At 42.8% G+C, this 17,991-nt stretch overlaps 1 protein-coding gene across 1 annotated transcript in view; it reads left to right on the top strand.

Annotated features, from left to right (window-relative positions):
- Positions 1 to 17,991, top strand: part of CRB1 (crumbs cell polarity complex component 1) — a 164,251-nt gene that overhangs the window by 58,630 nt on the left and 87,630 nt on the right. The window contains exons 4-5 of the mRNA XM_060232358.1: positions 156 to 295; positions 2,278 to 2,460. Coding sequence (XP_060088341.1) covers positions 156 to 295; positions 2,278 to 2,460 — 323 coding nt within the window. The remainder of the gene's footprint in view (positions 1 to 155; positions 296 to 2,277; positions 2,461 to 17,991) is intronic.

Raw genomic sequence — 17,991 nt, 5'->3', positions numbered from 1 at the left:
AAGTTAAGAAGCAGTTATATGAGGTAAATAGGTCAATAGATAGGTATGGTAAAAAAAAAGCCAAAGAATAAAGAAATCATGAGCATAAAATCAGTACAATTGAGAGCTGTCAAGTGCCTCTTTATAGATTGACTCTCTCTCCCCCCACCATGCAGATATAGCTGCAACTGTACAGACGGTAGACATATGGGCCTACACTGTGAAACTCCCATTCCTTTCTGCTGGTCACACCCCTGCCATAACAACGCTACTTGTGAGGAAACAGCAGAGAGCTATTTGTGTCACTGCATGCCAGGTAAGCTCTTCTTTTTCTCATGCCCTCTCTGTAACATTCTGAACCAAAATAATCCCAGTTTTGTGACTCTGATAACTAGTTAAATTAAACTGATTTTTATAGAGACCCTTAGTACATTATTCTGTTGATGAACATTTACTCTGTTGATAGGTTATCCATGAACTATGCAGGGCATTTCATGTTGCCTTCAGCCCTGACTACCAGAAATCCTATTTAATTCTGTTATAGCTCTGGAGATTTCATGAAGCATCACCAATATGCTTTGAAGTCCCTCATCACTGCCATATGGGATAGAAACTTGCTTTTAAAAAAAGAAACCCTGAGAACAATATAAATGACTACCACATTCTGTAGTTCTTCTGCTCTGGCATGGCATCACTAACTCTACACAACCCTGCCCTCACAGTCTCTACTGGGAATAAAAAAGAAACAACAATAAAAGTGCAAGATTGCATATCACCCTCTTTTTTTGCATCACTAACTGCAGGCTGAAAGATTGTAGCCCCTTTTATATGTCCTAAAGGTACAAGATAATTAGCAACTGATGGTGGTGGGGGGTGGAGATCATGGGACCACAAGCTGTGCCCCAACCAACTTGTGTTCACTGGACTATCTTGAAAGTGTCAACACAAGAAGTATACAGGTTTAAGATGCTCTCAATGTGATCCTAATTGCATAGAGCTGTATACATGGACATAGGTTACATATGTGACTCCAAAGGAATATGCATAGGTTGTGATTTGCTATTGTGATTACCTCCCCCCACCCCATCTAAACTAAACTAAAAGCTGCCTTCTGAGTCCATAGACCAGTCTGAGTAACACATTCACCAATCTGTCCCCTACCTATGGTGGGGAGTGAGAGAGGAATGAGAGCGTGCCTGCTTTTCTTGACATTCACCCAGCCCCTTGCCCCACCTCCTGAAAGGAGCAAGGTGTGACATAACATTTCAATAGGCAGGGCATTTTTTTGTAGCAGGAACTCCTTTACATGTTAGGCCACACACCCCTGATGTAGCCAATCCTCCTGGAGCTCACAGTAGGCCCAGTACTAACAGCCCTGTAAGCTCCTGGTAGATTGGCTACATCAGGGGCGTGTGGCCTAATATGCAAAGGAGTTCCTGCTACAAAAAAGGCTCTGTCAATAGGATATACGTGCATTCAAATGCACATATGACCAATTTGTGCAGTTGATTCCTCAGATTTTAATCATGGCATTGATTGTGTGATCTGGGTATACATATACTCTATATAAATGAGGCACCCCTGAGAGACGGATGACTGTCAGTGCTGAAGATGGGATAAGTGTACTGGATAGCAGGGAGGCACTCATATGGGAACATATTGGCCAATCTGACCCAATGGGTCTTGTTTTGAGGCATCTCTCACTCAGATGTAAATATTTCCCCATTGGTTTCACATACAGAGAATAAGCCAAAACCCTACTAGTACGAAGAGGAATGCACACTCTCCCATGGCCTCTCTCATTCCTGTCTGTCTCATACAGAGCCAGTGTGTTGTAGTGGTTAGAGTGTTGGGCTAGGATCTGCAAGACCCGGGTTTGAATCCCCACTCTGCTATCAAAGCTTGCTCTGGTGACTTTGGGCCAGTCACACACTCTTAGTTTATCCTACTTTGTAAGATTGTTGTGAAGATAGAGGACAGGAGAATGACTGGGATACAGGTTTAACTTGCTGGGTGACCTTGGGCTAATAACACAACCTCAGCATAGCCTACCTTACAGGACTGTTATAAGGATGAAATGGAGGAGAGGAGAACTGTGTAAACTGATCTGGGTCACCAAGGTGCAGTACAAAATGAAGTCAATAAATCCTTTGTAGCTTGTTAAATATTAACTGCCTTGGGCGGAAAATTGTGCTGCTTCCCCAGTTAACATCACAGGCCAAAACTGGACACAAATCATGATCAGATGTTCTAAATAGGCCCAAATTACAATAACTTCTTTTGTTGTTGACCCCACAGGTTATACAGGGTTTTTCTGTGAAACTGATGTAAACGCGTGTAGCAGTAATCCATGCCTCCACGGGAGTATGTGTGTGGAATTACCATGGTCAGAATGGTATGGGAAAATTCCAGAGCTCCCCTTGGAATTCAGCTACAACAGAGCATCGGGTTATGTGTGTGATTGTCAAGCTGGATTCACAGGTAACACAGCCTCTGTCGGCAGACACTGTTTACTTGTGTCACAGTCCAAAGGGGCCCCCTGGTGGACATATGGTGCAATAAACGTTCAGGGCTATTTTTGTACGCTATTGCTTCCATGTTGGAAACAGTGTATACCCTTTTCTTTCCAAATTATTTCAGTGGATTATCAGCATCTGCTTAAATCTCTCCCATTGGGGCTTAAATGTCATTAACTTCAGCTGGATTGTGCCGCAGAAGTAAACATTAGGTGCTTTGAGTGTATATTTCTATTTTGCTGAGTATATATAGGGAATATATAGGTGAATGAATGTAGCATACTATTTGCTCCAATGGAAAGCATATTTAGTTTTCCCCATCTCCATTTTGGTTTTGCCACAACTCTGTTAAGTAGATTAAGCTGAGAGGGGCTGACTGGCCTGAAAGTTTTATGACAGAGTAAGAATTTAAATTAAACCATAGGTCTCCTAATCTGGCACTTAGAATTTGGTTTTCAGTATGCTTGTATTACATTTGTAACTGTTGCAGAGAAAACACTGGGAGGAGGAAGGTGAGAGAAATTTTAGTCCCCCATAGATTTTTCTTTGATCTTAATGGGAACTGGATCTTATTTGATTCAAAATACCTGTTAGAATATCAGTCTTTTCATAAACTTGATTGCCACGATGAAAATACCCAGATTCATATTTACAGTTAAAGAACCAATAATGATATAAAGCATCTTTATACATCAGACTAGGGCTTTTTTTTTTTTTTAGAAAAAGCACAGCAGGAGCTTATTTGCATATTAGAATATGTAAGAGGTCCATAGGAGAGAATATAGTCCATTCTATATTCAGGGCTTGTCCTGCTGCTAGGCAAACTAGGCGATTGCCTAGGGTGCGGGCATTCTGGGGGCTCCGAATTGGGTGCTACAATTTATCTGTTTCTGAAAACTGATTATCAGTGTGGGGAGGAGGGAGCACCAGAATTAGCCCTTGCCTAGGGTGCCAGATAGTCTAGCCCTGTCTATACTATGGGCCCACAGGATAGAATGGAGAGATCAGAACACCACTGCGGCATGATCCAATCTCTTCAGAAGAAAGGGAAATCTTTCCTGGGACAGTGCCATGTCTATGGGCATCCCATGTGACTCAGAAGTGATGCTATAACTTCTGGGGTGACGGTCTGGTATTTGGGCAAAATAATCTGTGGTAGAAGTCAAATGTACCATAGAATTTTTGCCCAAATACCAGAGTGTTGCCTCAGCATTCCAGAAATGAAGCATCACTTCCAAGTCATGTGACAAGTGATGTAGACATGTCGCTGTAGATTGGATGGGCCTTCCTGCTGCTCCCAGTAAGTCCCTTCTCCATTCCTCACCAGTTGCCAGGAGGGACCTGGCGACCCTATATAGGTCTCTTTTTCTGAAAATGCTGGTGTGGTAGGCACGCACTTCCTCTACCATTTCTTACCTTTTCTGATTCTTTATAGAGCAAGGGAGTAACTTTGTAAATATTGCACATGGAGGATGAATATTGCATAAGTGTCTTGCTTTCTTTGCTTAAATTCACAGTCAAATTCCATATCACTATGTAAAAGACAGCAATGACACCATAAAAAGACACTGTAATCTAGAGCAACAAACACCTTAGTTCTGGTAATGTTACTCTGTTGCAATTTCAGGCAGACACCATTTAATGTCATCCTCAAACAACAGATTAATGACGCTCAAGGCTGATTTTGAGAGTGCTATAATTCATTTGACAGTGAAAAGCCAACTTCCACCTCCAGCAATGTCAGGACATTCAGGAGTTTAATTCTAAACAGTCCTTCTAGGGTCAGTCACTGGGGCACATGTTGTCCAATGGATGGGCCAATCCTGATCTCTTAGACAGAACAGTCTTGGGGCTCATTCACAGTGTCCAAAAGTTGCATGAGTGATGGCACAGCTGTTTGAGTTATGGCACAATGAGTGATGGCACAATGCTGTTTGAGAAGAGCTGGTAGAGTTGCAAGTTCATTCAGTTCAGATTGCTCAACACATATTCGTATCTCATCAATTGAGTTGTGTGAACCAGCCTCATTGGAAGATTATTGTATGAAAAACCAGATGCATAGGCCTCAAACCCTGATTGTATTGTGCTGTTGGAAACACTCTGCTGGTCTCAAAGATGTGCGCATCAAAAATATTGAGTGCAATGAACTCATTTGTGAATATGGGAATATCCAGTGACTCATCCTACTGTCAACTGATGTGTTAGAGCTTCACATAACTCAGCCATAAGGTATTGGGCACTGTGAGAACGGGATATTGAAAATTAGGAAATTTGTTTCTAAAACTAGTCTCAAACTTGTGGCTGTTGGACTTAAGTCTTTAGTTGGTTCAGGAGGGAATTCTAGTATGATAATAGGGTCAAATTCTTGGCCCATCACTACCCATAGAAGGTAAGGCTTTTTTGTCAGAGTGTTTCCTGGACAAGCATTCCAGTGATCCTGTAAGAATTCTTTGCAAACTATGGTGAGTTAGCAAAATGAGCTACATTGGACACTCCTTTGCATTATTGCCTGTTGGTAATGGAATTGTGTTGTATAGCATTCGCAAAGGACTTTGTCAGCTATATTTCTCCCTGTACTGTGATTTCTTTTGGCACCTTGAATCAATGGACTTTACGTAGGGAGGATGGGAGAGGAAAGATCCATTCAAGTGATGGGCATGACTGCAATATCTCACTGCAAATAACAATAAATCAATAAAATTTGCTGCCAAAAATTTGCTGCCAAAAATTTGCAAAAAGTTCAAAAAGCTTAGTGCAAAAAGTTCAAAAACTAAGGTGGCTTGGGGAACAGCTGTGGGGGAATCCACAAGCAAGGACCACTGTAGGGAACATCTGATATTTTGTGATTCCCTACTGCATCTGAGAGGTAGAGCCACAAAGAGAAGGGGCTGTGCTGAAGATCTTGATGGGCTGAATGTATGGGAGTAAGCAGTTAAATAGTTAATCATCAAAGGCCACCCATTGAGCTCCATAGATCTGGACTGCAGAGAACTAGGTCAATATCTTGAACACACACGAAGCTGCAAGTGGTCCATCAATATCAGTATTTTCTACACAGACTAGCAGTGGTTTTCTAGGGCCTCAGGCAGAGGTCTTTCATATCATCTACTGCTTGGTCCTCTTAAATAGAGATGCCTTGGGTTGAACCCAGGACCATCTAAATGCCAAGCACAGGCTCTTCCATTGAGCCAAACCTCCTCTCAATCTTCATTTGAATGTGGTGTTACACTGACAGTTAATGATCATCCATTCTGATCTACATCTCAGAGCAACAATCATTTTGCTTAATGGAATTATTGGGATCACGAAGAAAAGACTAGATGAAATATGGACACAACTCTATTGCAGAGACTGCAAGCATCTGGAGAAGGAGCAAGAAGTTTTCTGCTCCCTGTTGCCATCTCCTTTCATCTGCAGAGACGGACAAAGTCCCTGGAGGGTTATGCTGGAGAAGAACCCAACAGACTGAAATTGATGGCTGGTGGTGAACATTGGTTTCCACAGCCTGACACTCCTGCAGCCACAGGCATTTTCTGTATCAATCGCCAGATGTAATATGTGTGTGTGTTTTAAGAAAGATGTAAGTCCTTGAGGGACCCTAAAGGAAAAATAGAGGAATAGTTTTCTTTTCCTATGCAGAATGCTGAAATAGACAGTGCTGTAGAAATTTTCCTTTCTGCCCTGACACAGCTGAAGACCAGCACTGCGGTCACTGGCAAAATGGGAGGCTCTCAGCTACACCATCCACTTAAGACAAATAGAACAAAATTTTGAGTCCAGTAGCATCTTCAAGGCCCTGACCTGGATAGCTCAGGCTGGCCCACAGGGTTGGCCCTGTTCAGTATTTGGATGGGAGACCTCCAAGGAGTACTAAGGTTGTGATGCAGAGGCAGGCAATAGCAAACCACCTCTGAACAACTGTAGCCCTGAAAACCCTACAGGGTTGCCATACGTCAGCTGTAACTTGATGGTGCTTCTCACCACCAGAACCCTCGAGACCAACATTTCCAAGGGCATAAGCTTTCCTGATTAAAACACACTCAATGAGATACTTAGACATTTTGTTCTGCTGCTACTGACTTACACATCTATGCACTTGACCCCCTCTGAAGAAGGGGTGATTCCCATATGTATGTGCACATAGCTTGACTTCTAAATCTTAATGAATCACAATGGAGCTGACACCATTGAAAAGCACTGTGTCTGAGGTGATCTCTTTTGGGCAGGAATGACTAAGTCACTTATCCCTTGGATTCTACAGCCATTGAGTGGTGAACAATCAATCAGACTGACAGCAGTAATATACTCTGCCTCTGTAGAGCATCACAGAATGAGCCTCAGGACCACGCAACAAGCACTTGGCTGACTGTAAAAGGCCCCCCCTTTTTTTAAAAAGAGGACAATTAGCACTTTAAAGCACTTTTCCCTCTCTCAGAAATGCTCTGATCTTGAAAGAGCATTTGGAAAAGCTCAAAAGAGATCTTAGGATTTATCTTTTTGGCAATGTTTTTTCTTAACCTTTCTTTAATCCATCAAATCCCTAATATAAAAAGTTGTCCAGCTTCCATATATAATGGCCTAAATATATTTTAGGGCTCTTTCTTCTCTCCTTCTGCTCTTGATTTTCATGGGATTTGTTTAATTTAGGAGAAATTCTGACAAGTGTTCTGCTTGAATCATGTACAAGCACTGCTTATCTCAGTCAGCAGAGGGGAATAGCTGGAACAGAAGACGAAGTGACAGCTGCATGTACGTCTTTACCAAGAATTTTTTTTAAAAAACCCTAAATTCCAGCCTCCCTCTTTATTGCTTGCATGCCATGATATATGCAGGGTTGTGTGTATGCTGCAACTGCACAGAAATGCTGGGAGATCAGTTAATACAAGGGTTGCCAGACCCACTGGTGGAGGCAGAGGTCACCCATCTCAAGGCCTGCCCCCTGCTGCTGATCAGCTAGCCAATGGGGGGACTTACATGGAAAAAGAGGGAGGCCCAGGCTACATCACTGGTGATATGGTGACATTACTGTCGGTCTGCACTGGAAGTGACATCACATCAGCAACATCTGGGTGACACTCTGGTATTTGAGCAAAAACTCTATGCAAGAAACAATTTTCACCATAGATTTTCTGTCCAAATAACAGAGTCATGATGACATTGCAGCGTGATGATGTCACTTCCAGTATACGCTAGAAGTAACATAGCCACATCAACAGCAAAGGCACCTGGGCCTTCCTCCCACTCTTGGTACATCCTGCCCCCTTCTCCTGCTGGTTGCCAGAACAAACTTGGCAACCCTAGCTAATGTATGGCGAGACATTAGCTGCAACACACAGGTTCCTGACTACTGAGGTTTTATTTTGCAAAAGCAAGCTCCTCCTCCTTACATCTGTGGAGATCTACTTGAAAATGTTTGAGTAATGTCATCTAAAAACTTCAGGAACTGTAGTAGTAAGGAAAATTTCCAGTGGTCAGGATTGTGCTTCAGCATCCTGCATAGCTCTTTGCCCATGTCTAGTAAAATCCAGAATAAAAAAGACAGCAGAATTGTGCACCATAAAAGATATTGTACAGGTTTAATAAATTCAGTTTCCTTCAGCAGAGAATTTTAATTTTTTTTTAAGGAAGATGGTGCAGAGCCTACATTTTCTCCAGAAGACTTTGCATGAGCGTGAAGTCGGTCACTCTGATATAACTTTAGCACACATTGCTTAGAATGCCTTGTTTTTATGGACCTCCCCAGCTTCTGGGTGTGTTTTTACTTCCATTGTTAAAGGTGACTCTGGAAGCAACTAAATGTTAGAACGGTCATAAAGCTGCTTCTTTTCCTTGTAAAGGGTAAAGAAAATGCATGCCATCATACATTACTGTATTCTTTATTCCAGAGTCTAAGCAGCATTTCTTTGGGCCTCATACAAATTCTTACCCGTCCTATCCAAGACACACAGTCTCATGAGCTGTGGATAAGTCATATCACAACGGGCAGAGAATTGGGCAATCACCCCTGTCCTCAACACCCACCACCTGGGCAGGCCATGCTTTCAATCCAAAAGCTGCCACCAGTGAGCTGGCTGCCAAGGCCCACCATGCGCTGCCAAGGCCCATCATGCACTAGATGACTGGAATATCTGTTCTTAGCCTCAAAGCCACTACCAATCTCCTGGGCCTCACAGTTCAGCGCCCATACTGACCCCACCACCAAAATGATTGTGCGGTGTGATTCGGGGATTGAAAATAATGTGTTGGTGTATGCCCCTAAACCACTACCTTGGAGGCTAACACATAGGTGGTTGCCTACAATCCAGAATTAACAAAGTGCTTCTGTCAACACCGACTTCCTTTGCATTGCAAGTAGGGATGGGCACGAACCTCATTATGAACCTAATTTTGTGATAAACATCACCCAGTTTGTGGTTCATGAGCTGCAATTATACCCACAACAAAATGAACCTCCATGTTTTTCACAGAGGTTCATGTGCAAGTGAAGTCCAAGTGGAAAGTGCACCCAGAAGTGACTTCACTAGCGTGCAGCATGGCTGGCAAAAGCCATTTAAAGAGAACGTTCCCTTTAAATGGCTTTTGCAAGATCTCACCCCCTTCCATTCTTCTGGCCTCAGGAAGAAAGATCTCTCTCCCCTCCATTATTCTGGCCTCAGGGAACTGTCTACCACATCACAAACCACAAAACAGGATGAACCTCCATTTTCCCAGTTCATGCCTGTCACTAACTGTAAGCTGTAGGCAGGAAAATCTGCCACACTGACACTTTTTTGATTTTCTTGTATAATAATTTAGGAACTTTGGGCCTTTTGTTCTGCTGATAGGTAGTTCAAAAGGATCCGGCTATCTATTTGGTTGAATTCAAATTGTATGTCTTTCTCTGAAATATCTTCTACATATACCAAACTGTTAGGTATGAAATTTAGTTTATAAAGGGTTTTATAATATTGACCACTTGACTGTAATGAAGCTTGTTAAATATTAATTCCAGTTTTTTGCATTTCACAGTCCTTTCAGATATCCAGTGAATACAATTTGTGTAATAATATAATTTAGGGATTTCATCCTTCCTCCAAGGAGCTCTCCCCTCTTCCATTTTATCATCACAACAGTTAGGGTTGCCAAGTCCAATTCAAGAAATATCTGGGGACTTTGGGGGTGGAGCCAGGAGACTTTGGGGTGGAGCCAGGAGACATTGGGGGAGGAGTCAGGGACAAGGGTGTGACAAGCATAATTGAACTCGAAGTGAGTTCTGGCTATCACATTTAAAGGGACAGCACACCATTTTAAATGTCTTCCTTCCATAGGAAATAATAAAGTATAGGGGCACCTTCTTTTGGGGCTCATAGAATTGGACCCCCTGGTCCAATTGTTTTGAAACTTGGGGAGAGGCACTAGATACTAAACTGAAAATTTGGTGCCTCTACCTCAAAAAACAGCTCCCCCAGAGCCCCCGAAACCTCCAGATCAATTCCCCTTTATACCCTATGAGAATCGATCTCCACACAGGGAATAATGAAGTGTTCAGCAGACATTCCCCCCCCCCATTTCTGGCGACTCTGAAGTGAGGGATTGGCCTCTCTACTCATGAGTTGCAGCCAGCTTCTTCCAAGTAACAGAGACACCCCATCCCAAGAGGAAGCCTTTCCAATCAGAAACTGGAGCCTCCAGAGGGGGAAAGTCACATGGTGGCTTTGGGGGCAGGGCTTCCCCCAGCCGGCCAGCTGACTGGGGGCAGGAAGAAGCCTGGGAAAGCAGAAGAACCCCCGCTGGGACCTGGGGATTGGCAAGCCTAACAGCAGTCCTGTGAGGCGGGAATATGACCAATCCAGCAGGGCTCCTGGGCTGAGCAGCTGCTGTCACCAGGCCCAGCGTGGAGCCCTGTACTGTGCTTCTGGCACTGCTGGACCCACAGTGGCTACTAGCCTCCACTGACTGCCTTTATTTCAGTGGGAATGTAAACCTCCTGTGTATTTTTAAAAAATATTTCAGATTTTTTTTCACACCAGGGGAGCCCCCAAGTGTACTGAAACATCTGTTTAGCCTCTGTGGAACCCTGATCTACAGATTTAGATATCTTAGAATATAAGATGATATAAAGACTATTGGAGCCTTGAAGAATCAGAACTTTTTTTGTCTCACATGGTAGCCACACAAAAGTGGGGAAATGGCATTGAAATGGAATAAAACCAATGTAGAATTCTGGAAGTCCTGCTGAACTCAGTAGATTTACAATAAAGTTAGAAATGTAATTTATTGTTTTGATTCATTGGGGGAAAAGGCAATTGACTTGGCTTAGTGCAGGGGTGGGGAACCTCTGTCCTGAGGGCCGTATACGGCCCTCGAGATCACTTGGTGTGGCCCTTGGGGATTGCTGGACTAAACCGAACCATGTGGCAGCCTCCCTGGGGCCTGGCTGGCCAGCGAGGATCATGGGGCCCAGCGGCACTGTGCAGCAGTCTCCCCAAGGCCAGGCAGGGATCACAGGTCCCACATGTACTGTGCGGCAGCCTCCCTGGGGCCTGGCTGGCCAGCCAGAATTGCTGTAGGGCCTGGAAAAGTTACTGTCACAGTTCAGTTTGTACTTGATTATCCCAGATGGTCTGGCCTAATATGCTAATGAGTGTGTGACCTAATATGCTACTGAGTTCCTGCTGGGCTTTTTCTACAAAAAAGCCCTGGACCTAGGCATTTGCCTAGGGCAGTGGGCTGGGTGGGTGGGTGTGTGCCAGATTAGGCCCCCCCCACATGACTTCAACTAGAAAAACAATTATTTGCATTAATTTTGCTGACCTGAATCATTCTCCCTCAGTGGAGCACTGTTTTTTAAGTTGATAATTTTTATGGCCCATGAATGATGTTATAAATATCCATACGGCCCTTGGCAGAAAAAAGGTTCCCCACCCCTGGTTTAGTGGATGTTAGCAGGAATGCCATAAAGATTACGTCAGGCACTGTCTCACAAGGCTAACTATAGGTTTTTAAAATAATATTTTATGTGAAGAATTGTTTGGTTGTGAAATTTTGGTGATCATTTCTCTAATCTTGATTATGTTAGGATAGTATTTTTACAAGAAAATTGGGAGGTAATTCCTCATCACTTTCTAATTATCCCTACACACAGTGAACTGTATCATTTCAATAAAACAGACTTTGAGTTTGATTCTATACATTTTCTTTATGTTTGTCAAAGCCACAGCAACACAGATTAGGAACCTGTCTGCAGCACTTACATAAAGGTTCCATAATGCCTGTGGCACGGATGATGTCACCTTAAAAAAACAACAGCATTCCAGACATTTACTATTAAGAGGTTCAGAAACGTCTGTAACAATTACAAACTTGGTTCTGAAATGTATTTCAGATTTTTTATGGAGGGTGAGAAATGCATTTTTGCCTCTTTGAACTGTAGGGTTTCTGGACTGTACAAAACGGTTGACATTTACCTTTAAGTAATAATTGCACCTGGGATGAGAAATGGAATGCCAGGCCTTAACATGGTGTATAAATTAAATGGGCTGATTTAACAGGCTGGCCTGCGGTAGAATTCAGTGCTCCCATGCAAGAGGCCTGGGTTTGATGCCAGCATGTGACCTCTCAGTTAAGGGGTCAAGCTAGGTGGGAAGTACTGAGGAATCATCATACACAGACTTGGGGGGGAAGGGAGCCTTTAGCATTGATAATTCCCAAACTGTCCAGTCTGTGAAAGTGAAGCAACGTCATTCTCCACAGGAAATCCAGCATGGGTCATTGGGGGTCTTTACTCAGATAGCTAGAAAACAAGGAAAGGCTGGGGAGGTTAAATACCCTCAGGACTCTTTCCCATACACCCTTAATTATACTTTTGCACATCCAAGGGGTGGTTGAACAATGCACATAATACTCTCAGCTGCAAAACTGGATCCAGCTTCATCTCCCAAGCACGGATACATACATGTATTTCCATTAACACCATTTCCCCCCCCTCTTTTTCACACTCGTCATTGGCCATTGCACAATATTAAGTCTTGCCATTTTTTTACAGATGAAAGCAATATAAAGGAGGCTAAAAACAGAGTACATCTGTATTCTAGACTGAAATATTAGCCTTTCCTTCTTTCTGAGCAGGACCATTTTACAGAAATACAGAATCATCATGTTAATGGATTGATCAAAGATTATGAGAATAAGAGCTGTTTTGTGAGTTATGATTTGAACACCATATTTGCTGGAACTCAAAATGCAAGGATTAAAAGTTTTACCATTATATATTATTACAGTTCTGCAGGGGCATAGAAAAAGCACAGGATGTATAGTTAGCTGCAGAATCCAACTTTCTGGCAATCTCAGCCTGATCCTTATGACTGCAAAGATTTGGGTGACTCATTGGAATCCTAGAACTCAGTGATTGGATGAGGTTTTAGTTCCCAGATGGCTTCCTGCCTCCTCCACAACTAGCAAAATGCTAAATGTTGCAGAAGTATTCAAAAACAAAAGATCAGGCAACAAATTGTGGTTGAAGTGAGATATGATGATGCAAAAGTTCCAGGGCTTTTTTGCAGCAAAAGCCCAGCAGGAACTCATTTGCATATTTGGCCACACCCCCTTGATGTCACCATTGTTTCACACATGGCTCTTTTATAGAAAAAGCCCAGTAGGAACTCATTTGCATATTAGACCACACCCCCTGATGCCAAGTCAGCCAGAAATGTGTTCCTGTGCATTCCTGCTCAAAAAAAGCGCTGTCTGTGTCAGTCAGTTCTCATTGACCATTGTGGTAAAGAGCATGCATGAACAAACTAGGCATTCCCTAGCTTTCCTCCATCCTGCAGTAAAAGGTCAGGGCTTTCTTGAGAATTACAGAGGTTCCTTGAGGCAGTGAGACTGTAGATGAACCTAATGGATAAGCTCTGTTGTGATGCAGACCACAAAATAAGGTGTGTTAATGAATACCAGAAAACATACCTTTTACGTGGTGTGCCACATTAATGATCTTTTTACCTAAATGATCCCCTATGGCACTTGAGCTCCTAATTGAATGAGTGCTTGCAGGTAAGACAGAATGTGAATGATTAAGCATAGACAGACCTGGGGGGGAGGGAGCATGGTGGGAAGCAGATACTGAGATGATTACAAGAACACATTACCCAATTTTGATTTTTATGTGCCTCTTTATGACAGGTACATCTTCATGAGCCAGTTTTAGGGACAGCAGGTTATAAATCAAGTAAAATAAATAAACTGAAACAAATAGCAGAACATAAAATGCAGGAGGGAGGCAAGGGGTCAAATTTTAGATTCCCGTGAATATTATCAGTAATAGCTAAGGCAAGCTAATACTCTCATTAAAAAATGAAATAACTTTAATTTGCCCTAAAAGAGTTTGTTGAGTTTAGGACTCCACCCCCCTCCATCTGACATGTACCGTATTTTTATTATAAATTTGCTGAAAACCATGTGTTGTGCATTGGTTGTTTTGACTGGTTTGTTATGTCTGTTAGTTGACCTTAAAGCATAGTTCCTTGATCTCCAGGATCCTGATGCCTACATTCCGATTGGCTATTTTTTTAGAACCAGTCAATCAGGACACAAGGCATCTCTCTAAGGAAATGCAAATGAAGGATCCTGGAGAGACCAATAGGGTGGATTGCTGCCCACAGAAAGGGGCGTGTTTGACTCAGGCCAAATGGATATAAGGAGTGGTGTTGCCTGTTTGTGTTCAGTTCTGCTCTTGTTCAATAAATGTTCTTGATTACCTCAGGCTGGCTGAACTCACTATATAATACCATGTAAGCTTATCAGTTGTGAAGCAGATCTAACTATCAGATGTTGGAAAGTTGTTTGCTGAAGATCATACTCTGGGGAAAGTAACGTGCAAAATAGCCTTTAGATGAGTGGAAGCTTTGTATGACTGATTCTATATTTTTTCATAATTTGTTTAAATGTAATAATCAGTGCTAGCTTAAAATGACTGCAACTCTAGCATCCGTTTACTGAATGACTACCAGAACTTTCTAGGTAACCTCATTTGAGAGGGGCTAGAGGGGCCCTGAAGCATCATGCTGCATCAGCATTTTTTAACTTCCGATGCAGGACTGTGCTACAGCCACTGGGGCGCAGGGAAGGCAGAGCACATTAAACATCAATACTGCAAAATTCAAGAGGCAAACACTTGCATATCCTGCTAAACCCATAAACCAAGCCAACACTGGAGCAAGGCAAGATATACTAGCACAACTCATGACTGCTACAGTAACTGCCAGGCTGCAGCCTCCAAACAAGGTTGTCATTTCCAGCAATCTGTTTCCCTCTTCCTTTCCTCCCATAGTTTTGTCTGCTCAGCCAGTTCTTCCCTGTTAGTGTCTTGTAGAAAATAAAACAACCTTTCCTCCTCTTCTTAATTGCTCTTCCTCTTACATTTTAAACACTGTTCGGGCAGCAGGCTGTTGCTGTTTTGGTGGAACATCTAATATTCCTTTGTAAATGCTACTGTAGACATTAAGCTCCATGTTATAAGACAAATGACATAGGCCGTTTTCGCACTAGCGTTTGCTCCGACGTAGCGCCCCATTTACCTCCGGATCTTCTCTTGGATTTCGCACATGTTGCTCCGGCGCTGCGCTTTGCTCCGGCGCTTCAGGGATTTTACGCCGGAGTATGTTTTTCAGCATGTTGCCGGAGTTTCCGAAAACCTCCGGATCCACTCCGGATCCACTCAGCGGAGTTTCCTGTGCGAAATCCATCCACGCCGGATCGACTGCTTTGTGGGCGTCACCCTCTCCCTTTCCGTCCTCCCACCCCATCCACCCGCTTGGCCAATCATCAGCCTTTCGCGGCGCTTCCCCAAAGTGCCGGCACGGCCATTTTTTTAAAAAAAACTTCACAGTTTTGCATAATAGCGATATTTCGAAATTAACAAATAGAAAAAAAAAACCCTCCTGGAATAGCCTCAATTGCCACTTCAATTGGTTTCGTTAGAATTTTTTTTATTATTATTGACCTTAGTTGCGTTATTTCGCTGTTGCGTTATCTCGATAATGCGAAAACGACCATTGTTGGGGGGGGGAATCTAGTGCCGGCGCGGGCCAAAGCGTTCATGTGTGTGTGTTTTAAAAAGGGAATGCCTCCCTCAGCTGTGCCACCAGGATTTCTGGACCTGCACAAAATCGCCATGTATAAAATGGGAAGTTGGAGTCCTGCATTCTTCTCCCTGGCTATATTCCGCTCGGTTAGAAAATAGACGCGACCTCGCGCTTCACACGCGCCACAGAAGGGGAAGGAGAGAATGGAGCGGGGGGGGGAGCTCTGGCAGCAGGAATCAGTCAGGTCCCCGTTGCAAGCGCCAGCCGGGGAGGGGAAAGAGAGCGGAGGAAATTTGGGGGGGGGATCTAGTGCTTCAGAATTTTGGGGGGGGGGAATCTAGTGCTAGGATTCTCCACTGTGAATGCTTCCGTTAATACATAAAGGGCTGTGGAGGATTCTACAGCTGCAGCCAATCCATAAGCAGCAGCAGCACACGTGATGCGGTTTGTCCAAGAAAAGAAGGGGAGGGAACAGCTCGATGTTACGTTAGTACGTCATTACGCAACCAGACTTGCGCTTAAAAAAAAAATGATTGACAGGGCATCGGACTCAAGCCGATGCCAGTGGGAAAACGATTTGAGCCGGGGCTTCAGGGAAGGCGACTCCGCAAAGAGTCACTAGTGGGAAAACGAGAAAAATGATCCGGACATAATTGCGCCGCGGAAAAAGGGGAGCAAACGCTAAGTGCGAAAACGGCCATAGTCTTTTTAGAAAGTGTTTCAGCCAAATCAATCCCAATGATCCCATTACTTCTCATCCAGCACTACTACATAATGAATTTGTCTCTGGTTTTGTGCTAAGAAAAAGTAAAGGTACAACAGCAACTTTAAACAGATTTCATAGTAATATGAAATTGTGAAATACAGCCCATTACATCAGATGTAATATAAAAGGGGAGGCCCAGGTAAAATCTTGTCCCAAGACCCACTGTGACTCTCAGCAGAGCTGTAAATTACTTCGGTACTTCTGTAAATTACTTCTGAAATGTAATTTAGGGTCCTGCTAAGCTTTACAAATAATTTAGATCAGCAACATTTTGTAGAAGAAACTTAGGAGGATAGTTCTACATCCCAGACCATTTCTTGAACTGGCTCCAGGCTTTTGCAGCCCTTCAGATATGAGTTGTTTATATTTCCAGCAACACTAATAAAGTCAGAGGAGATATGGGGCACACGCTTCCCCACCCCCAATGAAAGCACATAAATTTGAATATTATACGTATGGGCTAGTAGACATAAGCATATACATTTTGGATACTGCTTCTTTACAGATATGTGCCACACATTCTTTTCGTCAACTGTACTCTTAGCCCTGTGTTCTTCTTTCAACTGCCCTATTAAAACTATCATTTTCTACCTTTCTGACTCTTTGATTTTATCATAACATGGTCTGACAACGAGGCTATGCAAACTCGGTTGCTTTTCCATATTATATGGAAATACTTGCATTTTAGCGATATAGGAAATTCTCACAAACCACTGAACTGTTTTCCCCAGCTGCTCTCTCCTTGGGCAAGAGTTTAAGGGCGGGAACAGTTTTGCACAGTGGCTGTCCATGCCCAACTTAATTAGGATGAACAAGAAACAGCCAACAAGTGACAAGATACACAATCCATTTCGCAGCAGATTGGATACTACCCAAGAACCCTTCTCTGTAACTATCACATCAGGGAAAAGCAAACATGCTTTTTAAAACCCTTAAGTATTTGCTAGGAGTAAAAACAAATTTGTGTTTCCAAATCCCAGCACAAATTTTCCTTGATCCACTGCTTCTGCCTATTTGAAAGTCAATGAACATGGACAATTTTGTTCACACAACTGAACGACACTGATCTGCCCTCATTCAAGAATGAATTCATACCTACCTACATTTTGTGAACTAGACGATAATGTGAATTTAGTTCCAGATAATAGTTCTGCATGTATCATTGCTATGGACAAGGAAGAGTTGATTTCCTTTGTCATTTGTTCTTTGCCCAACTAACTCTTAAAAGACATAATCATAAGTTCCATAAGTGAAACTCCTCTTTTTGCTACCTTCATGGTCTCGTATCTCTGACAATTCAGTGGTGCTTACTTCTGTGTAAAAATCCATAGTCTTGGGCTTTAAGGCTGTTTAAAAGGCATTTAAAAGGTGAGCAGTTCCTTTAAATGTGATGGCCAAAACTCCCTTTTATCTGGGATAATTCTGACCCCCTTACATACTTGTAGGTATTATTGAAATAATGTATATGAATCATTGTGAATATTTTAAAAGTGCAATAAATACCAACTTTTAAAATCATTATATTATTTACAATCCAATTCATGTGCTTTCACTTCAAATGGATTGGGGCCTGATTCTCATCAGGAAATGTGTGTGTGTGTGCTGTGCTGTCAAGTTGCAACCAACTTATGGTGACCCCAACAAGGGGCTTTCAAGGCAAGTGAGAAGC

This window comes from Heteronotia binoei, chromosome 2 (assembly GCF_032191835.1).
Source record: "Heteronotia binoei isolate CCM8104 ecotype False Entrance Well chromosome 2, APGP_CSIRO_Hbin_v1, whole genome shotgun sequence".
NCBI classification, from domain to species: Eukaryota; Metazoa; Chordata; class Lepidosauria; order Squamata; family Gekkonidae; genus Heteronotia; species Heteronotia binoei.
The sequence above is the reverse complement of the archived record's forward strand: the minus strand, read 5'-3'. Positions and strand labels throughout refer to the sequence as shown.